Below are 20,855 nucleotides of genomic sequence, written 5' to 3' on the forward strand. Positions count from 1 at the left end.
GTGGGTCACACATACTCCTGGGTTTTCCTCCAAACTCTGGCTGAGCCCTGGGGCCCTAAGCGCTGCCCTGCCTCAGGCTGAGAATGTGGGCAGCTTGGCATTTTAACTGGCCTCTTGCCAGCCAGTTTCCCTCCCTTGGGGATCCATGTGGGCACCTAGTTTTGGGCTCTGGAACCAAAGGGAGTGGTTAGCACCTGTGCTCAGAGCAGGGCTGGTGGGGTGGCATTAAGGCTCAACTCAATTCAAGTCAACAATCCTTGAGAAAGCTCCTGTTGTGTGTAAGCCCCTGTACTCAGCGCTGGGGTTACAAAGATGAAAAATGAAAGAGTGCCTGCCCTCTGGGACCTTGCAGGCTGGTAGGGTGCTACAAAGTGTCAGAGGAGCATTTGAGGAGGAAGGGAAGCCTGTCAGCTGGAGGAGAGGGCAAGGGAAGGAGGAGAGGGCAAGGGAGGGAGGAGGAGAGGGCAAGGGAGGGAGGAGAGGGCAAGGGAAGGAGGAAGAGAGTGCAAGGGAGGGAGGAGGAGAGGGCAAGGGAGGGAGAAGGCAAGGGAGGGAGGAGAGGGCAAGGGAAGGAGGAAGAGAGTGCAAGGGAGGGAGAAGGCTCACGAGGAGTTCATTAGGAAGAGCTGTGAAGGAAAAGCAAGAGAGGCTGGAGATGGGAGGGAGAATTGGGGGCTGCTGAGGAAGCCGCTGGTGGTTGGAGCCCACTTGGGAGGGGCCTCATTCCTGGACGAGGTGGCAAGGCCAGCCCAGTGGAATCAGGTAGGCCTTCTGTGGCCTTTGGAGACATGGCTACATTTCAGAGCTGGTCTCATGCCTTCTTCTCTCTGGTCTTAACATTCAGGAAATGGGTCTTTATACTGCCCCGTGTTGTTTAGAGATGAGGGTTTTAAGTGCCAAGGACTTCTCCATCCCCAGCCTACCTTGCTAAGGGGTCCAGACAGAGTCAGGATTTTGCCTTTGGGGACTCGGGCTGCTGTGGATGGCAAGCTGATTATGAGTGAGCAGCATGTGATGTGGCAGTCAGCTGTATGAGTAAATGTGCTTTTAACCCACGTCAAGAGAAGCTCAGCTTCCAGGGAGGCAGAGGCCCAGCATCCTCTGCCCTGGGCAGGTCAGAGCTGGAAACCACTGGTCAGCAGGGGGTGCTACTATTTAGTGAGCTAGAAGAGGGTCCAACAGAGGGCAGCCAGGCTGGGGGAGGGCCTGGAGACCCTGCCATAGGAAGATAAAGACAACTGGGTCTGTTTAGTCTGGAGAAGGGAAGGCTTAGGACAGTTTTCAAGTATTTGGAGGCCTGCCGTGTGGAAGAAAGATTAGGCATCTTTTGCTTTCTTGAGGTGAAGTTGGGAGCAGCAGGTGAGAGGGACAGAGACAGAGAGACAACTTCAGCGTGCGGTGAGGAGAAACTTCCAAAGCATTAGAATGACCAGTTGACAAGTGAGAGCTGGTCACCTCATAAGGCAGTAAGCTCTTTGTCCCTGGAGGTATCCAAGGCGAGGATAGGGGAGAGATGCTGGAGAGGAGATTTGTGCTTAGCTAAGAGTGGATCAGATGCGCTCCAGCAGGGAGGGGACACTCCCTGCCAGCACTAAGTCTCTATGATTTGGTAAATATTTGTTTCCATGTGCCAGGGAGACAGTTACCCTTTGACCATCTACCGTGTGGGGACTGGTGGTATGAAGCAGGATTTGGCCAGGGGCATGCATGAATGCACCCTGTTCTTGTGGGCATTGTTTGTGTTGTTTTCATCTTCTAGCGGGAAATGGGACTGGGGAGCCTTGGTGGGCAGAGCTGGGCTTCTCAGCGGGGTGATTTGGGGTGAATCGCTTGCCCAGTTTGGGCTTCAGGGCTCTCCTCTGTCAGATGAGGCCTCCATCAGGCCAAGCAGAAGAGGCAGCAGGCTACTGGATAAAAGGCACTGGGCCTGTCTCAGCCTCCTCTGAGCTGGGGAAGCCACTTAAGCTCCCTGAGCCTCAGTTTCCTCATAGAAAAAAAGAGAGGCAGGTCAAGGCAGGATCTGAGGCTTTACATCCTGGATGATAAAAAAGCAGGGAGTGGTGGGCCCTTCCTTTTGGTCGCTTTTCTGGTCTGGGCCATGGATCCTCCATGGTCTCTAAGCATCCTCCCAGCTGGCACGGTCTTGGGTTCTGGAGAAACACAGAGCTGCTTGGCTGGATTCTCCTTGTGCTCCCTTTCTCCTTCCCTGGGTCAGAGGTCATTGCATGTTGGGGCTTCTGAGAGCCTCAGAGATGATTTAATCCGACCCTGTCGTCTTACAGGGGAGGAAATCAAGGCAGGCCAGAGAAGGAGGACTAGGCCAGGCTTGGAGGTGGGGGCCTGGGCTCGGTTTCCGACTCTGTCACTTCCCACTTGTATGATCCTGGGCAGGTCACTTTCCATCTCTGGGCCTCAGTTCTTCCTCTGTAAGATGACAGGGTTGGACGAGATGACCTTTGTGGTCTCTCCCAGCTCTAGCCCTCTGATCTGCTGCTCACCATTGAGTTTGAACCCCTCATTTTACAGATGGGGAGACCGAGCACTGAGCCCAGGGCCCTGCACATAGTAGGTGCTTGATAATTATCTTTATTGAATTGAATTGAGTTGCTTTGCAGCTATAATTTTTTTACAAACCTGTTTTATTGATGCTCTTCTCAAACCAAAGCGCTGTCACTCCGCAATAATCACTCCCTCCTCCCCTTCCCACCCAGAGAGCCCTCCCTTGTAACAAAGCCCATCAGGGCAAAGCAGCCTTTCCGTTTGCCAGGGCTGCTGGTGTAGGCCTCACCTAGTGTGCCGAGGGGCCGGAGGCATGGGCCAGCATCTGTCCCCTGACGTGGCACTGAAGGGCTCTGAAGGCTTTTCAGTATAGCTTTGAGCGTGGCTGTACTGTTTCTAATTCTAAGCTCAGAGCTGCCTGGGGCCCTCTCACCTCACCCCAGCGTTGCCCTGAGGTAGGAGTCAGAGGAGGGGGGACAGGGAGTGGGGAGGGGGAAAGGGGGAAAGAGGGAAGTTGGGGTTGGGCTCTCTGGCCAAAGAGCACTGCTGGCCTGGGGTCAGGACTAGCGTGGAACTCCCTGCCCCTGCCCTGGGCTTCCCTTCGCTTCCCCTTTGCCCCCCTGGCTTCCCTGCGCCCCATCCCCAAGCCAGCCCAGCCAAGTTGCCCAGAGCTGGGCCACCCTCTGGTAGCCCAGAGCTCTTTCTCTCTTGGAATGGCTGCCGCCGCCGCCGCCGCTGCTGCTGCTATTCCCGCTGCTGCTGCCTCCGCTGGCGGGGGTCACAATGAGGAGAACCATGGCAATGCTGACGATGGCGATGACGGCGACCACGGTGAGTCCCCCTGGTTGCTCTGCAGGGAATTCCTGAGCAGTGGGCAAGGCTCCTTCAGACGTCCAACATCACAAAGTTGGAGCAGAAGAGGAACCCCCAGGCCGTGCTGGATGTCCTCAAGTTCTACGACTCCAAGGAAACTGTCAACAACCAAAAGTACATGAGCTTCACTTCTGGAGGTGAGCAGCCCATCAGAAGGAGCGGGGGGAGGCCCTCCCTTCCTGCTCCCACCTCAAGGACCTACCTTGGCTGGGTGGATGGGGGAGGGAGGGCGCATCCTCAGCCTCCTCTTCAACAAGGGAAAGACGAGGCCAGTGCCTCCTGAGCTCACAGCGAGCTTCCTAGCCTCCTATCTCCATTGGCCATGCCTCCAGGATGGGGCCCTCACCTTCTCCCTCTCTCCAGGGGTTTGGGCTTCCAGCTTCTCATCCTTCTCTAAGAGGAAGGCCAGAGGGCCTGGCACCTAGTAGATGGGTGTGATACAGTGAGCAAGGTTGGCATTGGGCTTAGGGCCCCTAGCACAGATAGAGATGGGGCAAGGTTCCCGACCTCTCACCAACTCAAGAGTAAGGATGGTCTGGGGCCAGAGGATGGTTGATCCTGTAGTAAGGTCTGTGGCCTCTTCTTGTCTCTCTCCAGAGGATAGACAGGACTGATTGTGCAGAACCTCTGAGGGTCCCTTCTTTCAGAGTCTCTCCTGAGACCCTTTCATTAGGTCCTCCTGCCAGGGCTGTACCCCCAGGGGGCAAGGTCCAGGGCACCAAATGAAGGTTTTATTGATTCTCCTTCCCTGATGATGACCCCTCTCCTCAGTACAACCCACTGGCCTTGGCTGAGCCCTCTAATTCAGAGCCTGTTTGCTGAGAGGCAGCAGTCCCCTGAATCCACGCTGGGCATATGGAGCCACACCCTTTTTAACTACTCTGATCCCTAGCTCTTGCATCCTCAGGGGCTGGGATGGAGCTGCCTTCTTGGCTCTCCTTTTTACAGTGGCCATTCTCTGTCCCTGCCTGCTGCTACAGACCTGCACAGCCCTTTCAGTAGCCTGGAGAGAGGACCAGGCCATCAGAGGCTGGCAAGCCCAGAGAAGGGAGTGCCCAGAGGTGTTTTCCTGTGGAGTAGGGATTCAGCTCAGGAAAGACTAGGAGTCATGAATGGGGGGAAGCTGCCAGTGGTTCAACATTAGAAAAAAGGACCGTTTCCACCTAAGTGGTGCTGACTTCCAAAGGCAGAGTGGGTCAGGCCCTTGACCCCCCGTTGGGTGCCATGTGTGTTCTGTTGGGGATTGTGCTCGCTGGCCTCAGGGCTGCTGGCCAGCTCCAGCTCTTTAGTGGAAGCTTCTTTGTGAGTGTCTGCCCAGGAGGGAGAGCAGGCTCATCCCCTTCCCTCTCAGTATACTCAGTAGAGTGAAAGAAGCTTTGATAGTGGCTTGGCCTTCTGGTGGGCCAAGCAGACCCAAGAATCTCTGGAAGCTGAAGCAGGCACGTCAGAGCCTTCAGGTCAGAGTCCCAAATCCTGATCGGCACCTTAAGGCCCTGAAAGTGAGCAGATAGCCTTTGTGCTCCTGCACAGGCAGCCCAGGCCACAGAACTTCCTGCTGGCATCTAGTATTGATCTGACCCCTCTGTGCCTTCCCTCTGAGGCTCTTGGTTCTGCCCTCTGTGGCTTGACATTGAAAAATCGTCTATTATGCTCCCCCCCCATGATGAGGAGGCACCTTTCCCTGGTTACCTCTGCATTGCTCTGGAATCCTGGGCTCAGTGATGTCTCTGCTTTGTTTTTGCTCCTTTCAGATAGAAGTGCTCATGGATACTTAGCAGCCCATCCTTCGGTAAGCCACCATTGGAACTGTTCCAATGTTCCATCTTCATTTCTGCCGGGATGGGGACAAAAGATTTTAGGTGTAGAACCACAAAGACCTTAGGGCTGGGCTTGGAAAACCCTTAGCGATCAGGGAGTCCGATCAGGGAACTCATGAGGCCCACATGGGGGCACGTATCCTGGGAGCAGCCACATTTCTCAACCAGAGGTTGACGACCTTGCAGACCTGCCATGCCTGAGGCCTTGAATGGCGGAGCTGGAAGGGACGTTAGGGGCTGTCTACTCCAACTCCCTTATTTTAGCTTGTAATATTAGAGGAGGGACTTTTGGGTGATGTTTTCACATCACTGGCCCTTCCCAACAAGCCCACCCTGCTGTCATAAAGGGGAGCTGGTGGACCAAACGCAAAAGTCTGTCTGGCCCGGCCGCAATACCCATGTCTCCTTTTAGCGAGGGGCCTCAGAAACAGAGAAAGGACTGGTCCAAAGTTCCACACTGAGTCTGGTAGATCCAGACTGGAACGCACATGTCCTTTATCCCAACTCAGTGCATGTGGAGCTGGACAGCTGACCTCAGAGGGGGCTGGGTGAGGTGCTCTGATTGACTGTGGGCATCCCATGGTTAGAACCCCCTTGGAGACAACATTTGAGCATCTTAGAGATGTTCCTCGATTCACGCTATGGATCGGATGCAGCCAGAGGTTCCCAGCACCCCTCTGCACTTGAGTGCATTTGGAAATCAGTTTGACAATTTCATGTTTCTTGTTTCCTATTTCTATTGCATTGTTTGTCATAGGACTCTGAGAACTGGGATGGACCTCAGAGGTCATCCAGTCTAACCTCCTGCTTAGGGTTGAGCATTGCCAATAGGGGGGAAGCTGGCCAGCCTTGAAGGGAAATCACTACCTGCTGGCATAGCCTGACCCATTTTTGGACATCCCTGATTGTTAGGAAGTTTTTCCTGAGGTTGAATCAAAATCTCTCCCCCTGTAGCTCCCCCCGCCCACTTTGGGCCTGCTTTGGGCCTAGCTCCGCCCTCTGGGGCCAAGCAGATTGAGCGTGATTCCTCTGCCCCATGCCAGCCCTTCACATCTTTGCATGTGTTTGATTTCCATCGCAAAACTCACAGCCCCAGTGCATGGCAATGATGCAGTTCTTAGGGGTGAATCAGGACCCATATTAAGGAGGCGAATGTGTTTTAACCGCGGCTGACAGCCACTCTGGGGTAAGATGCTATTGTCAATGATCCACAGCAGACTTTGATTCCAAGACCAGCTTCCCTCTGTTACCTGGATACCTCAGCTGCCGAGGGAGTGAAGGCTCAGGTAAACATTGGAATCAAACCATATAGCCAGAGGATGGCTAAGCTAGAAGGGACTTGAGAGACCATCCCTGTTCACTTTCTTGCTGATATGATGGGTGCGTCCTGCTCACTAATACGAGACACAATTAAGAGCAAGATTGAAAGAACTACAAACACCTATGTATGACAAGGTACCCCATTCACTGAGCTTTCATGGTTCATAGAATGACAGAATGTCATTCAGTCATTCATTCAGCCAGTACGACAATGTGCCTGCTCTGTGCAGACCCCCAAGCTGGGTGAGAGGCCAGATTTCAAGGCAGTGTGATTGTGGAGGCAAGATCGCCGCACCAGGAGTCAGAGAGACCTGGGTTCACATCCCACTCCTGACTGGCTTGAGTAAATTATTCAATCTCACAGAGCCTCAGTTTCCTCATCTGTAAAACAGGGATGGGAATGCCCATAGTACTTGCCTCATGGCATTGCTGAAAGGGTCAATTTAGATAATATTTGTTAAAACGCCTTGCAAATCTTCAAGAGTTCTGTAAAAGCCAGGTCTCATTAGCTAAGGCATGGAGCGTCAACACAAGCCTGGAGAATTAGAATGTATTATATTCAATGTGTGCATCAGAGGGGTACACCACTAAGCAAGCCCTGAAGAGGAAAGGCATGACCACCTGGGGAGGTGGGCAACAGCTTCTTGGGGGTGAATGGAGGGCACAGATATGGGAGGGCCTGAGGTGGGTTTGGGAATGGAGAAGAGGCGATGCATCTAAGGGAGGCTGGCAAGGTGGGACTAAAGCTGGGGAGGGCCTTCAACTTGTCTGAGCTAGGAGGGCCCTCAGAGACCCTCTAGTCCAACCCTCCTCATATTACAGAGGAGGAAACTGAGGCCAAGGGAGGGGAAATAGGATCATATTTGTAAAGCGCTTTGCAAATCTGAAAGTGCTATAAAAATGCTGCTTATTGTTACAGTTGTTATTCCAGGTCATTTCCATAGTTGCAGATGTGGGATTAGAACCCAAGACTTCTGACTTCCAGGTCAGGACTCTTTTCTCTTTCTTGATGTTGCCTCCCATATCAAATAGCTTTGCTGTTTTTTAAACTCAAAGACAATTAATTGTGTTGGTTCCTTCTGGGAAAAAAATGCCCTTTTAACTTAACTCGTTTGTTTTACTTAGTTGTTCTAAACACTCGCTGTTTCTAAGCTCTGTATTTAGCCTCTTTCTGTACTTTGGGCACATGTTGCAGTGGAAGTAGGAGTCAGGAGACCTGGACGCCCAAGCTCTGTGTCCTTGGACAAATCTCTTCTTTTCATAGGCCTCAATTGGCCCCCTCTGTAAACATGAGGTGGCTGGACTAAAGGGCCTCTGAGGTCCCTGCCAGTTCTGACAATCTCTCATTCTATGAACTGTGAAAGACCAGGTGTACCTCATTATACTTAGGTATTTGTAGTTCTTTTAATCTTGCTCTAGACTGTGTCTCATATTGGTGAATGGGATTCATCCATTGGGAAGGGGGTGGACTTGGGGGTCTCTGAGGCCCCTTCTGGCTCAGATGATTTTTAATTCTATATTTTGAATCCAATGTTAAAATGACATGTCAATCTACTTGCAAAAATTCCTGCCTATGGGCCAGCATGTCTGTTGAAATGTGTAATTGCCCCCATTAGAAGAAGAAAGGTAGGGAATGGTTTCATCCTGAGTACTTAGATGATGTTTGCATTGGTAGAGTACAAAAACAGCATCAGAACCTCCCTTGGCTCCCCCGGTGTCTGAAGAAGAAGATGAAGACGAGGAAGAGGAGGAAGAGGAGGAGAATGAGCCCCCACCAGTAATTGCACCACGCCCTGAGCACACAAAATCTGTAAGTTGCCCTGAGCTGTCCTGGCAGATGTTTACCCTCCTGAAGCCCTGATCAGGCACCTGCTGTGTGCCCAGGCCTCTGGGAGGTCCTCTCTGGGAGAGGGCTGGTGTGTAATGTGCTATAGCATGTCCTGAAGGGGCTGGTAGCCTCCCTCCACAGGAAGCTGGTCTAGAGGTCAGGGGTACTAAGTGCTCTTCTGTGACCTGTTCTGGTTCCTCCCCCTGGCAACGTAGAAAACCAGCTGCTGGGGGGCGGGAGAGGGGAGCCTCTTTGCCCTTGGTTAGCCTGGTCCTTGGGTGACAGACCCAATTCATTGCCGGGCCTGTCCGTAGAGGCTTTCTGGTCTGGTAGGAGCTATTGGAAGAGAATGAGAGCTCAGGGTCACTGCTACAATCAAATGGGGGCTGTCTGTCACTTTGTTGGTTACTCTTTCCTAACACCCTACTCTGAGGCCTGCGTTTTCTCACATGAGCTGTGGAGAAAGTAATGTTTGACCCACCCATTTCCCAGGATTGCTGTGGGCCACAAGCCAGATATGGCAGGTAAAATGCCTTCTTAATACATGAGGAAATGTTGTACAAGTGATGTTAAGTGACTTTGCCAACATCACACAGCCAGCAATTGTTCAAACTCATCTATTGGTGCTCAAAGAAGGGAAGGGGTCAGCGTGGGCTGGAGCAGGCTGAAAAGGATTCTGAAAGGGCTGGAGTTGCAGGTCAGGCCATATCAGGCCAGGGAGACTTGGGAAAGGCAGAGAGACTGGAACCTGGAGATTTCTTAGAGAGGTAGGAACAAGGGTCTGGGGGAAGGGGGGTTGGGGAGGGGTACTATTAACCCAGCATATTTTTCTTTAAAAAGAAAAGTGTTCCTGGGGAAGGTTTTTTGGGGTATGTGGTAAGGCACTCAGGGTTATTAAATGACTTGCCCAGGGTTACACAGCTAGTAAGTGTCAAGTGTCTAAGGCTGGGTTTGAACTCAGGTCCTCCTGACTCCAGGGCCAGTATTCTATTCACTGCCTCACCTAGTTGCCCCCATAGTTTTCACTTCCTGATGGACATTGCATCCCCTTCACTCTAAACTTTGCCCAGTACAGTTTAGCAAAATGAACCAATCCAACTAGGTCAGGTAATGCATGCCTTATTGTACACCTGTGGTCCACCACCCCTCTGAGAGGTGGGAGGAAGGTTGGGCTCCTAGATCACTAGTCAGAAGGGACCTCAGAACACCTTGGTTGTTAGCAGATTTTTCCAAAGCCGGATCACTTGAGACCAACTGTGTGAAGTCTACCTTTCTCTTTAGTAAATTCACCCCTGAGGGGGCAGCTAGAAGGCAGAGAATAGAGCACTGACCCTGGAGTCAGGAGGACCCGAGTTCAAATACAGCTTTAGACACTTAACACTTACTAGCCGTGTGACTTTGGGCAAGTCACTTAACCGCAACTGCCCTCCAAAAAGCAAAAAAAAAGCCAAAAAAATTTACCCCTTTGCCCATTTCCCAGGAAACATCTCTTTTCACGGTTAGTTCCATGTGTCTTTCAGATTTATACACGTTCTGTGATGGATGCTGCTCTGCCAGCAGCTCCCCCCAAGGAGGCCTCTGCCCCCACGGCAGAGAACTCCCCCTCCAACACTCTGTATCGGAATGCCGACCGGCAGAGAAAGAAGTCCAAGATGACGGATGAGGAAATCCTGGAAAAGCTGAGTGAGTCCTTGGCCCCCCCTGCCCCTGGTTCTCTGGCTCCTTCCTGGCTGGCTGGCTCTTTTGGAGGGGGTGGGGAAGAAAAGACATTTGTCCCTCAGCTTCTAACACCCTCGATGGGCCTTAGACCTCCTCCTCTGTAGCATCCCAGGCTTCCAGAACTGAGAGGGAACCCAGAGGGGCCACAGAGTCACGGGATTTAGAGACAGAATCAGCCTCCCTGTTATGTTATGGAAACATAGAGGATTGTTTGAGGATGAGGAAACTGAGGCCTAGAGAGGTCATAGGGCCATAGATTGAGTTGGAAAGGGCCTCAGAGTTCATTTGGTTCAGCTTCTCCCCCCTTCATGTTACAGATGAGGAGACTGAGGCCTAGAGATCTTCATAGAGCCTCAGAGATCCTCAAGTTCAGGGGTCAGCAAACTAATCTGACCCCTCACCTGCCCCCTGCCCTCCCCCTGCCCCCACTGCTTGTTTTTGAACAGCCTGCAGGCTAATAATGATTTGGACATTTTTAAATACAATCATATTTTATTTAAAAATGTAAAAACCATTCTTAGCTGGTCATGTACAAAAACAGGCACCGGCCAAATTTGGCCCATGGGAAATAGCTTGCTGACCCTTGGTTTATTCTAACCCTCTTATTTTACAGATGAGGAAACTGAGTCTCAGAGAGGTAGAGTGACTTGTCCATGCTCACACAGGTCCTTCGACTCTTTCCCAGCCACCTCACACTCTTGCCCAAGGTCACACAGCTAGCACATAGTAGGGCTTTTCCCACTATCCCTCCTCTATCACAACCCAGAGGCCAAGTAGGAATCCTCTCTGTAAGATCCCTGACAAATGTTTGTTCAGTCTCTGCTTGCAGACTTCAGGGATGGGGAACTCACTACCCTCCTAGGCAGCCCATTCCGTTTTGGGGCAGCTCTGGCTGAGAGGAAGTTTTTCCTTCTCTGGAGCCTAAGTCTTTTACCCCATTGCTGCTGGTGCTTCCCCTTGGGGCCAAGCAGATCAGTGGAACTTGAGAGTGACAAAGTCTAAATGAGACCATCCCGAGCCTCCTGCCTCCTGCTCTCCAAGGGGACGTGAAGGCGCACTCAGTGTAGAGCAGCTGCTTGTGTCAGGTTGTATTTGCTCCCATTTCCCAGAGGAGCAGCCATTCATTCCCCTGGGTGGTTCCCCCAGCCGGGCAGTGACCCCGTAGGGGTTTGGGGGCCTCATTCCCATGTGCTGTTGACCAGCCTGTGGCCTTCGTCCTTTTTCTCCCTCCTAGGAAGCATTGTGAGCATTGGGGATCCAAAGAAGAAATACACAAGATTTGAAAAGATTGGCCAAGGGTGAGTGAGTCCCTGCAGTTCCTGCAGGGAACAAGGTAGCGGTAGGTGGGGGAGGGCGCTGGCTAGGCAGCAGCCCCAGCAATGATAACACCCAAGGGGGATGCTGGAGGGAAAAGGTTGATCTTTATGGTGGGTTGGTGGGGGAGAGGACAAGTAAGCAGAGAGGGCTTCCTGGAGGAGGTGTGGCCTTGGGGTCAGAGATTAAAAGATGGCTAAGCAGTCAGCGGGTAAAGGACAGGAGGGCAAACATTTCAGGCACGAGCAGTGGCTGGGCCAAAGCTTGGAGGCAGGAGAGCACAGGGCCTGTGCACACAGAACTTACCCAGGAGGCAAAGCAGGGAGCCAAGTGATTTATTAAAGATTGGGCTGCGGATGGAGCCAACGGCACCTGGGCCAGAGGACACCCCCAGGTCTGGCATTTACTAGCTGGGAGATCCCGGGCAGCTCACTTCACTGCTATGGGCCCATTGCTTGATAGCTCAACTTCCCGACCCTACATCCTGGGCTGCTTTCAGACTGCCCCCCTCCCCGCAGCTCACAGCTGACCAGGCCCCTGCTGGAGGAGTCTGGCCTCCAGCCTCCCTGTGCTCGTGGCTGCCCCCTCTTCTTGCCTCCTGGGGCACTGTCTCCACCACTGGAGCCTAGTCATGCTTCAGGGCCTGGTGTAGATGCCCCTCCTGTCCTCATCTCCCCTCAGCACCTCCCATGTGATCCTCCTTCCGACCAGAGTCTGGGTGTGGAAAGTCAGTGGTATTGCCCTGAGAATGGGTACTCGGCAGGCAGGGTCAATCCTGTTCAATCCAAGAAGCATTCCTTAAGTAGCTGCCACTTGCCAAGTACCGACCCAGGCCCTGGGCACAGAGACAAAAGCCAGCACATTCAAAGGGGAGCTACTCCAAGTTGTCTCCAGGGTCAATGCAGCGGGACCTCCAAGCCCTGGGAGACATGAGCAAGGTCTGGGAAAAGGCATGTGGCACAGGCAGGAGATGAACGTTGTGTCTGGGGAAGTGCAAGCCGGCCTCCAGACTGGCTGGAGAACTGAGAGCATGGAGGCCAGCTATGTGGCATCAGCCTGGAGAGTTTGGTGGGAACCAAGCAGAGGACTTTGTATTTGTCCTGGATGCACTTCTTAAGGAGGGGAACATTTTGGGCAGACCTGGGCTTTGGCAGCTGGGAGAGGACAGAGTTGAGAGGAGAGAAGCCCTTGGAGTAGTCTAGGGGGGTATGCTGAGGGTCTGTGAGCAGACAGAAGAGAATGGATGCATGAGAAGACTCGAGGGCGGCTCAGGGTGCTGCGATTGCAAGCAAAACCAGAGCCATTCCATGTGTGGCCTTGGTTGGCCGTCCCGGGCCTCAGTTCCCTCACTTAGAAAACGGTACTTTCTGAGGTCCCTTCCAGCAAGGGATCTCTAGATGTGAAGCCCAGCGATGGCGATGGCACCAGAGCGCATAGTGAGTGTTCAGATGTCACTGTCACTGTGACCAGGCCTCCAGCCACTGACTTCACTCCCTGAGCCCTGGCAGCAAGTCCAGGCCCAGCTGTAGAGATTGCAGAGGGGAAGCTAAGCCAGTTCCAGAGCAGTCCAGCCAGAGGGATGTTAGGAGGCAGGCTGGCTTTGGAGGCCAAGAGAGGGAGTTCTGCTATGTTCAGGGGGAGAGAAAGCTTAGCTAGGCTGAGGAGCCTGCCTGCAAGAGGCTTCCACTTTCAGACATTCACATAGCAGTTTTGGAACTTACTTCTGGTATGAGAGTGCTCTCCAAGGGCTGGAGGGTTAAGATCACAGGGTTGGAGGAGCCATGGCCCCAGAGGAGGAAGAAGGAGTTTGCACCGAGCCTTCCTCCTTTGCCTTCCAAGGGGTAGCAAGGCCAACAATGAGGCCCAGTCTCCTTGGGTAGTCACTGAGCTCTTTTCTCCATTCTCTCCCCCCCTCCCAGGGCATCAGGTACTGTCTATACTGCACTGGATATTGCCACAGGACAAGAGGTAAGCGTTGCCGTCTAACCGCTCTGCACAGATGCTGGCGGGGAGGGGGGGCCCTCCTGGATCACATTCATGCTTGGGTCTCCGATGTCCTCTCAGGTGGCTATCAAGCAGATGAACCTGCAGCAGCAGCCCAAGAAGGAATTAATTATTAACGAGATTCTGGTCATGAGGGAAAATAAGAACCCTAACATTGTGAATTATTTGGACAGGTAAGCGCCTGTTTGCTGGGGACTGTGGTGGGCGGGTCCTGCTGGTTGGCTTTGCAGAGCTCTCCTTGAGCTTCCCAACACCCTTCAGGAAGGGCTCTGGGCGCTGTTGGCCTTATTGTGCAGTGAGCAACACTGAGGCTCCAACAGGCCAACTTACTTGCTGCAGGGTGTCACAGCCAGTAGGAACCCACTCTGGTGACCACAAGGCCAGCCCTTCAGCCCCTGTGCTATGGAAGCTCCCATTCTGGTGAACAGCCAGCTGCCTACCCCACAGGTGGAGAGACAACTCTTGGCCTCGAACCTAGACCCACTTAAGGGAGTTTTCTCAGAATAGTAAGGAGATTTCTTAGACACTGGGGACGGTCTCTCCACACCTGGCTTTATGACCATGGCCTCTCTCTGACTTGGTCCTGAGTTCCAGGCCTGGGAGATGAGTAGCCCCAGAGAAGGGCACAGGGGGAGTGAAGAGTTCTGGGGAGAAGGCTCCATGTCCCCAGGTGAGCATGTTCTCCATACACTTGGGCTGAGGCCTGGCCCCTGCTGCTCACCATGACAGGAGAGGGCTGAAAAGGGCTTTGCTTTTGTAACCGAGGTACGTTCCTGGCTGGGAAGCACTTCAAGCTAATGGTTGTGGGGCGGCTGACCTCTGGCAGCAAGGAGCTCCACATTTTGCCTCGGCCTTATGAGCCTGCCGCCCACTAGTGAACCTGCCACCCACTAGTGTGAGCCTGCCACCCACTAGTGTGAGCCTGCCGCCCACTAGTGAACCTGCCACCCACTAGTGTGAGCCTGCTGCCCACTAGTGAGCTTGTCCTTCCCTGAGGAGAATGTAGTTATCAGGTGGGGACAATCTGGAGTGAGAGTCAGGCCTGTCTGTTTCAAGCTGGGCTCGGTCTTGGCTCTGCGTCTCATTGGCTGTGGGCCTTCGGTCAAGTTCCTTCTTCCTCCTGGGCTTCAGTTACCTTGGATTAGGTTCATCACACAGGCACAAGCTCAGAGCGGGAAGGGACCACCGAGACCATCTAGGCCAACCCTTTCATACAGCACAGGAGGAAAGGGAGGCTCCCTCCTCAGACTGCTGGTATGCGAAGAGAGGAGAAAAAGGCTTGGAATGTTCTAGGGCAGTCTGGGACCTTGTGCCTTCCTCACCCCAGGAACAAACACACCTGGAAAACCAGGCTCAGCCAAGCCTCTGTGCTAATCCAGGCCTTGCCTGCATCTCTAACTCTCCCTCATGATGATGCAGTCAATTTGCTAGTTTAAAGGCTGGATTCAGAAATACCCCAGAAACCTGGCTGTCTCTAGGCCATGAGAAAAGAGAGGCTGGTGCCTGCTTCAGCCTCCTTGATTTGGGTAATAGCAGGGAAGGGACCTGCCCATTCAGTCACATCACTTAGAAACCAGATCTTTGGGCTGGAGATCCATCCCTACCACTTGTCTTCCTTCCCGCTCTGAGGGACGTGATTCTTTGTAATCTGAGCCGTGTAGACGGCCCATATGAAGAATTCAGATTAAGCTGTAATTATCCAGGCGGGCAGTCTACACTGCCAGAATGCACTGCCCATTCCTGGGGACTCGTTGCCCTTTTGCTGCCCTGAACACTAACCTTCCCTCCTTCCCATTTCCTCCTGTCTCTCATGTCTTATCCAGACCAGATTGTCCTTAGCATCATTCTAGAGTATAAAACATGGGGTGTCAGAGGGGAAAAGGACCTTCGAGGTCATTTAGTCCCTTTTACAGATGAGGAAACTGAGGCCAGAGAAGTTCAGTATTTTGACTGAGGTCACACAGACACTAAGTAGCAGATTGTAGATTTCAGGCCAGGTTCTTTGTCCTGGATTTGGGATGTGGGATTCCCTTAGCCCCATGCCTTCCTTTGCTCCTCACAGCTACTTAGTGGGCGATGAGCTGTGGGTAGTGATGGAGTACCTGGCTGGTGGTTCTCTGACCGATGTCGTTACGGAGACTTGTATGGATGAAGGCCAGATAGCAGCTGTCTGCAGAGAGGTAAGAGGGGAAAACACACCTGAGATGGGGAAGTTCTCGGCCCTGGAAAGGATGGACTTTGAGGAGCCTGCAGACCGCCAGGCTGACCCGTGCCAGAACATGGAGTCTCCTCCAGGCCAGTGGTCTCCCAGGCCTCTCCTCATGTCTCCCCACAGCTGGGGTTGAAGGTGGTGCATTCCGACCTCCCGTGGGGTCCCTAGCTGGGGTGGCTGGGACTGTGCTGTCCGCTCTTTAACTGATATGATGCTTTTGTTACAGTGTCTCCAGGCTCTGGATTTCTTGCATTCAAACCAAGTCATCCACAGAGACATTAAGAGTGACAACATTCTTCTCGGGATGGATGGCTCAGTCAAACTGAGTAGGTGCCCAGGGGGTGTGGGTGGGCTGCTGGGGAGTTCCTGCCAGTGGAGCGAAGCCCTAGCTATTGTCAGGAAGCAGCTAGAAAACAGGAGGGGCCAGAGTGGAGAAGCTGCTGATCCAGGGCGTTGGCAAGGGTGCCCACTCTGAGGCCGCTGGCTCAGGAGGCACCACCAGCGTGTCCTGTGTGCAGATACAGAGTCAGAACTGGGCCTGAGCCTGCCCCCAAGTGTGCTTCTGTAGCAGGAGTCTGGCTCCCCAGACTATCCCACCCCGTTCATGCTGGCAGAGGAGCTTAACAAAGGACAATCAAATCCTTTCAAGCCTGGCTGAGCCATGATTGAGCCCACAGTGCTTACTTGCACAGGTTTTCTTCCTCAGAACTGACTTCTTTGGCCTCCTCATATTGCCCATTTGAGTTTGGGCAGCTCCCCTTGGGCAAGGCTCTACTTCAAGAAAATTGGGGGGCATCCTAAGCTCCCTTTGGCCAGGTGACCTCAGAGGTGGCCCTGAGTGGCACAGAGCCTGGGATCTTTCTTTTTTGGAGAGGATCCTGAGTCCCCAGAGGAGGCCAACTCATGTGGGCAGCAGAGCAGGGACAAGATGGGGAGCTGTTGATCTAGGATCCTCCCTTAGCCTTCTCTTTTCTTGGCCTCAGTTTCCTCATTTGTAAATAGGGATAATTGTACTTCCATTCAGGTAGAGGGAACTCTCAGATAAGGAACCTTCCCCTCCCAAGGAAGGATGGCACAGCCATGGACGTGCTTCATGGCCTAGCCTCTTGGAGAGTTGTTGGTATTGATTTCGTTCCTCTGGCTCTCGGCTGGCAACCAGAGGAGCTCACTGCCCCTTCCCCGTCAGTGTCAGCCAAGAGACACCCCTTTTGGTGCAAACCTGCCTCCCTTGGCTTTGGCTACTCAACGGTCCAGTTTGGGGAGTGAGAATGGCAGGGCCTAGGCCTGTCATATTTCTCTCTACCAATGCAGGTGGGCACTTGCCCGTTTGCCCAGAGTCACCCAGTCAGTGTGCGTCAGAGGTGGGATTTGCACCCTTGCCTCTGGTTGACTTTTTATCTGCTTCTCTTGGGTAGAGGATCATTAAGAACAGCCTTTGCTTGAGCCCGGGCTGAACTGCCTTTCCCATCATGCCCTGGGAGTGTTTCCTTGCGGGGTAGAGGGTGAGGGACACATTTCCTAGCCAGACCTGGATCTAACCCTGTTCTCTTCTCCACAGCCGACTTTGGGTTTTGTGCCCAGATCACCCCTGAACAAAGCAAAAGGAGTACCATGGTGGGGACCCCGTACTGGATGGCCCCTGAAGTGGTGACAAGGAAGGCCTATGGCCCTAAAGTGGATATCTGGTCCCTTGGGATCATGGCCATAGAAATGGTGGAGGGCGAACCCCCATACCTGAATGAGAATCCGCTCCGGGTGAGTGCCACCCTGCCCACAGATCAAGGGTCAGGTGGGGCCAAAGCTGATTAAGGCTAGTTTTCCCTGAATGGTCACCATGCAAGGGCTCCCTCCAGCTTTTCCTAAGCAGTGAGTGGCATCTCCTCGCCACGGGCTTACAGGAACTCAACATTGGCCAGCCTGGGCTTGCCTGGTGAGGCACTTGACATTGTTAAGGAGTCCCCTGAATGACATCATTACTTGACTCCATGTACTTCAGGTCCAGAGGGTACCTCAGGACTAGTTAGTCCAGTCTCCCAGGCATTCCACTAACTGCCTGTGGAACCCTGGCTCAGTTCTTTGCCTTCTCTTGGCCTCCATTTTCTCCTGTGTTAAGCTGAGTAGACTGGATGACATGGCCTCTAAGGGCCTTGGCAGTTCAGCCAGTCTGTGGTCTTGTGTCAAAGGGGCTGGCCAACTTCTGGGGGAGGATGGTCTTCTGTAGCCAGAGCAGCTACAGGTTGGAGAGGCTCAGCCCTTCGAACATTCTTCAGGTACTGGCCTTAGCCAGGCTGGGCCAGGAGCAGTGAGGAAGCCCTGTCTGAGCCCAAAGGGTCACGGTCTTCTGCTCCGGGCTTGACCTGTGCCCAGAGATCCAGGCTCCCTATCTGGGATGTTGCCTTGGTGTTTGTGAGCTCCAGTTCCCGCAGGGGAAGCAGCTCAGAGAGGCTCCCTTGAGGCCCTGTTCCCATGGCTTCCTCCTGAGACAGAGGCCATGTCTGTGGACTGTGGACATGCATGCTGGCTGCCTCCAACGCCTCCTACCCCCAATGTGGGGACTAAAGCAGGGACAGGTAGGAATGGGCTAGTGCCCCACTGCCAACTGTTAAAGAGGAGAGGGCCCCGTCAGGCCTAGATCCGAAGGGGAAGCCGGCCCTGCTACTTCACTTGGGGGAGGGGGGTGGCAGGGCAGTGCAGAGGGAAGTGGAAGCCCCGCGTCTCACCTGTGTCCTGTCCTGCAAGCTCCCCGAGGCCCATGTAAGTGCTGGGCTTCAGCTAGGGACCACATGACCTTAGACATATTGCCTCCCTTCCCTGAGCCTCCATTTCCTCCTCTGTCAAAGTTGGGGTTTGGTCCAGCTGTCTTCTGGGGTCCCTTCCAGATTCTTCATCTTAGGGTTCTACCAGGTGGAGGAGAAGGGCCTTCTTGTTGGTGCTCTGCACACAGCAAGTACTTCCTGAGCCTTTGGTGGATCGAATTGCAATGGGGGCCCTTTGCCAGCTGTGGGCCCTTGGGCCAATCACGTTGGGTCTTCTCCTGTGAAAATGAGGAGAAAGAACCTTCCCTTGGAGGCCTCACAGGGGCTGGGGGAGAGCACCTGGTGAGCTCATAGAGGAGGGTCTTCTGCCTAATTGTCTCCTGTCTCTGCCCAGGCCTTGTACCTTATAGCAACTAATGGCACCCCGGAGCTCCAGAATCCTGAGCGACTTTCTCCTGTCTTTCGAGACTTCTTAAACCGCTGTCTGGAGATGGATGTGGACCGGCGAGGGTCTGCCAAGGAGCTTTTGCAGGTAAGACAGGAAGGACAATAAGAAAGATGGCAGGGCCCCCTTGCCTGCCTGGGTCCCTGGGTCTGCCCTTGGCAGACACTTGTAGGTTGAGGGATCGTTCAGGTGATAGGAGTCCAGGACCTGCCTCTCTTTGCTCATTTGGCCTCTTCCTGCCCATGAGACCTTGGACAAGTCACTTGCCCTCACTGGACAGACACAAATTTCTCTCTCTAGAAAGGGAGGGAATCAGCTTGGTTTTTCTGTAATAGCTTTGATGTCTTCTATGATCTGTCATCGTCTCATTTTCTAGGGACTCAGCAGCCCCAACTTCTGCTTTGACTGTTCTCAGCTTGGCTTGTGTCTAGAGCCAAAGGACACAAGAGCTGGAAGGCACCTTAGACACACACATTCTGAGAGTCTATCCTGCTCTGCTCTCTGCCTCCCATTTCTGAGATGGGCAAGTTGAGGTCCAGAAAGTATCAAAGGATCACTGGAGCATCGAATTAGCCTTAGCAGTGTCCTTAGAGGTCAGCAAGCCCAGGCTCGAAAGAGAGACTTGACTGGCCCAAGATCATATGTGTAGGAAGGAAGGCTTCAGAGTGGGTGCTTTTCCTACCATACCCCACTCCACCCTCTGGTATGTGGTCCTAGAGTCAGCCCTAGGATAGCCATCCTGAGGGTCTGGCTTCCTGTCCCCCAGGTGTGTGTTCGGTCTCCTTGGTCCCCTATTGTTTTTAATCTTGCCAAGGAGACTCACACAGAGCTTGGGTACCCAGCATCCCTGCAGACTCAGAGAAAGCACACTGATGTCCAGGTTCATCTATGGGAGTGAGCCCTTGCAGGGGCAAGGGACAGTCTTTGTCTCAAAGGTTTTGAGGCCCTGGGCTTTGGAGAGTGTGGTGAGACTCCCATGTTCAGCTGTCGTGATTTCAGTACCAGTACTGGGGTCCAGAGTTTATTCAGCATCTTCCTGCTGACATTCTGGGGTCACCTGAACCTGTCAGACTGCCACTGCCTAGACACACTGAGCCCGTGACCTCTAGTCGATTAGCAAACAGACCAAGTGAGAGGACAAAGCCTCTAGTGTTGCTAGGCTTGGTTAGTCTCTCTCAGAAGTCAGTGCTCAGGGGCGGCTAGGTGGCACAGTGAATAAAGTGCCGGCGCCGGAGTCAGGAGGACCCGAATTTGGTTCCAGCCTCAGACACTTAACACACAAAAAATAACTAGCCGTGTAACCTTGGGCAAGTTACTTAACCCCAATGCCCTCTAAAAGGAAAAAAAAAGTCAGTGCTCTCAGAAGTCACACCTGTGTGTCCAACACAGTTTGGGGCTGAGTAACTGCTAGTTTTGTCTGGATCGTCTCCCAGGGCCAGCCATTGCCTTCAGTGGTGGGAGCGCACATTCTGCCTTCATGGCTTCTAGCCCGGGTGACAGGGTCAGAACCAAACGACGTAGGATGATAGGAGTCAGTCATATGTGTGTACACACAGCAGCTGCAAGGGGAAACTGATGTCAGGTTTGAGTTAGGACGGCTGTGAGCCTTCCAAGTGGTGAACTCAGAGATAGGTGCCTGAAGCTAGAGAGAGAGATTTGGGGGCTGTGGAGAGAGGGTGGGTGGAGAAGAGTCGAGGCCTGACAGCTGACCTTTGGGGGATGTCTGGCCTTAGGGTTGGGAGGCAAACCAGGCAGCAGAGAAGAGAGTTCTCAGTGGGGCCACAAGCCATTGGGGGGCCAGTGAGGGAGGAAGACAAGAAGCAGGCCAAAGATGCTTCTCCCAGGTGAGCTCAGCTTGTGAGTCAGTGAGAGTCAGGGTCTGACCAGTACAGGAACCTGACATTCTAGCTCTGTGGCACTTACTTCTAGGAAGACATAGAAATCTGAAAGGCAGAAGGCCATTCAGGGCGGCATAGTGGAAAGAATGCTGGCTTTGGAGTCAGAGGAGCCGGGTTCAAGTCCTGGTGCTGGCTCTTACTACCTGCGTGATCTTGGCCAAGTCCCTTCC

General features: G+C 53.3%; 1 protein-coding gene across 5 annotated transcripts in view; it reads left to right on the top strand.

Annotated features, from left to right (window-relative positions):
* The window catches only part of PAK3 (p21 (RAC1) activated kinase 3), a 76,766-nt gene that overhangs the window by 49,573 nt on the left and 6,338 nt on the right, over positions 1-20,855 (top strand). The window contains exons 4-16 of one of the 5 annotated variants that reach the window (XM_069065197.1): positions 2,527-2,565; positions 3,356-3,509; positions 5,124-5,161; positions 6,404-6,475; positions 8,185-8,319; positions 9,858-10,020; positions 11,291-11,354; positions 13,290-13,338; positions 13,435-13,547; positions 15,437-15,554; positions 15,813-15,912; positions 17,145-17,341; positions 18,737-18,874. In XM_069065197.1, the coding sequence (XP_068921298.1) occupies positions 2,527-2,565; positions 3,356-3,509; positions 5,124-5,161; positions 6,404-6,475; positions 8,185-8,319; positions 9,858-10,020; positions 11,291-11,354; positions 13,290-13,338; positions 13,435-13,547; positions 15,437-15,554; positions 15,813-15,912; positions 17,145-17,341; positions 18,737-18,874 (1,380 nt within the window). The remainder of the gene's footprint in view (positions 1-2,526; positions 2,566-3,355; positions 3,510-5,123; positions 5,162-6,403; positions 6,476-8,184; positions 8,320-9,857; positions 10,021-11,290; positions 11,355-13,289; positions 13,339-13,434; positions 13,548-15,436; positions 15,555-15,812; positions 15,913-17,144; positions 17,342-18,736; positions 18,875-20,855) is intronic. The other 4 variants (XM_069065193.1, XM_069065195.1, XM_069065194.1 and 1 more) reach the window with 4 other exon arrangements.

This window comes from Petaurus breviceps, unplaced genomic scaffold (assembly GCF_028583685.1).
Source record: "Petaurus breviceps papuanus isolate PSGF00001 unplaced genomic scaffold, PetGlider_PUasm1.0 90681, whole genome shotgun sequence".
Classification (NCBI taxonomy): Eukaryota; Metazoa; Chordata; class Mammalia; order Diprotodontia; family Petauridae; genus Petaurus; species Petaurus breviceps.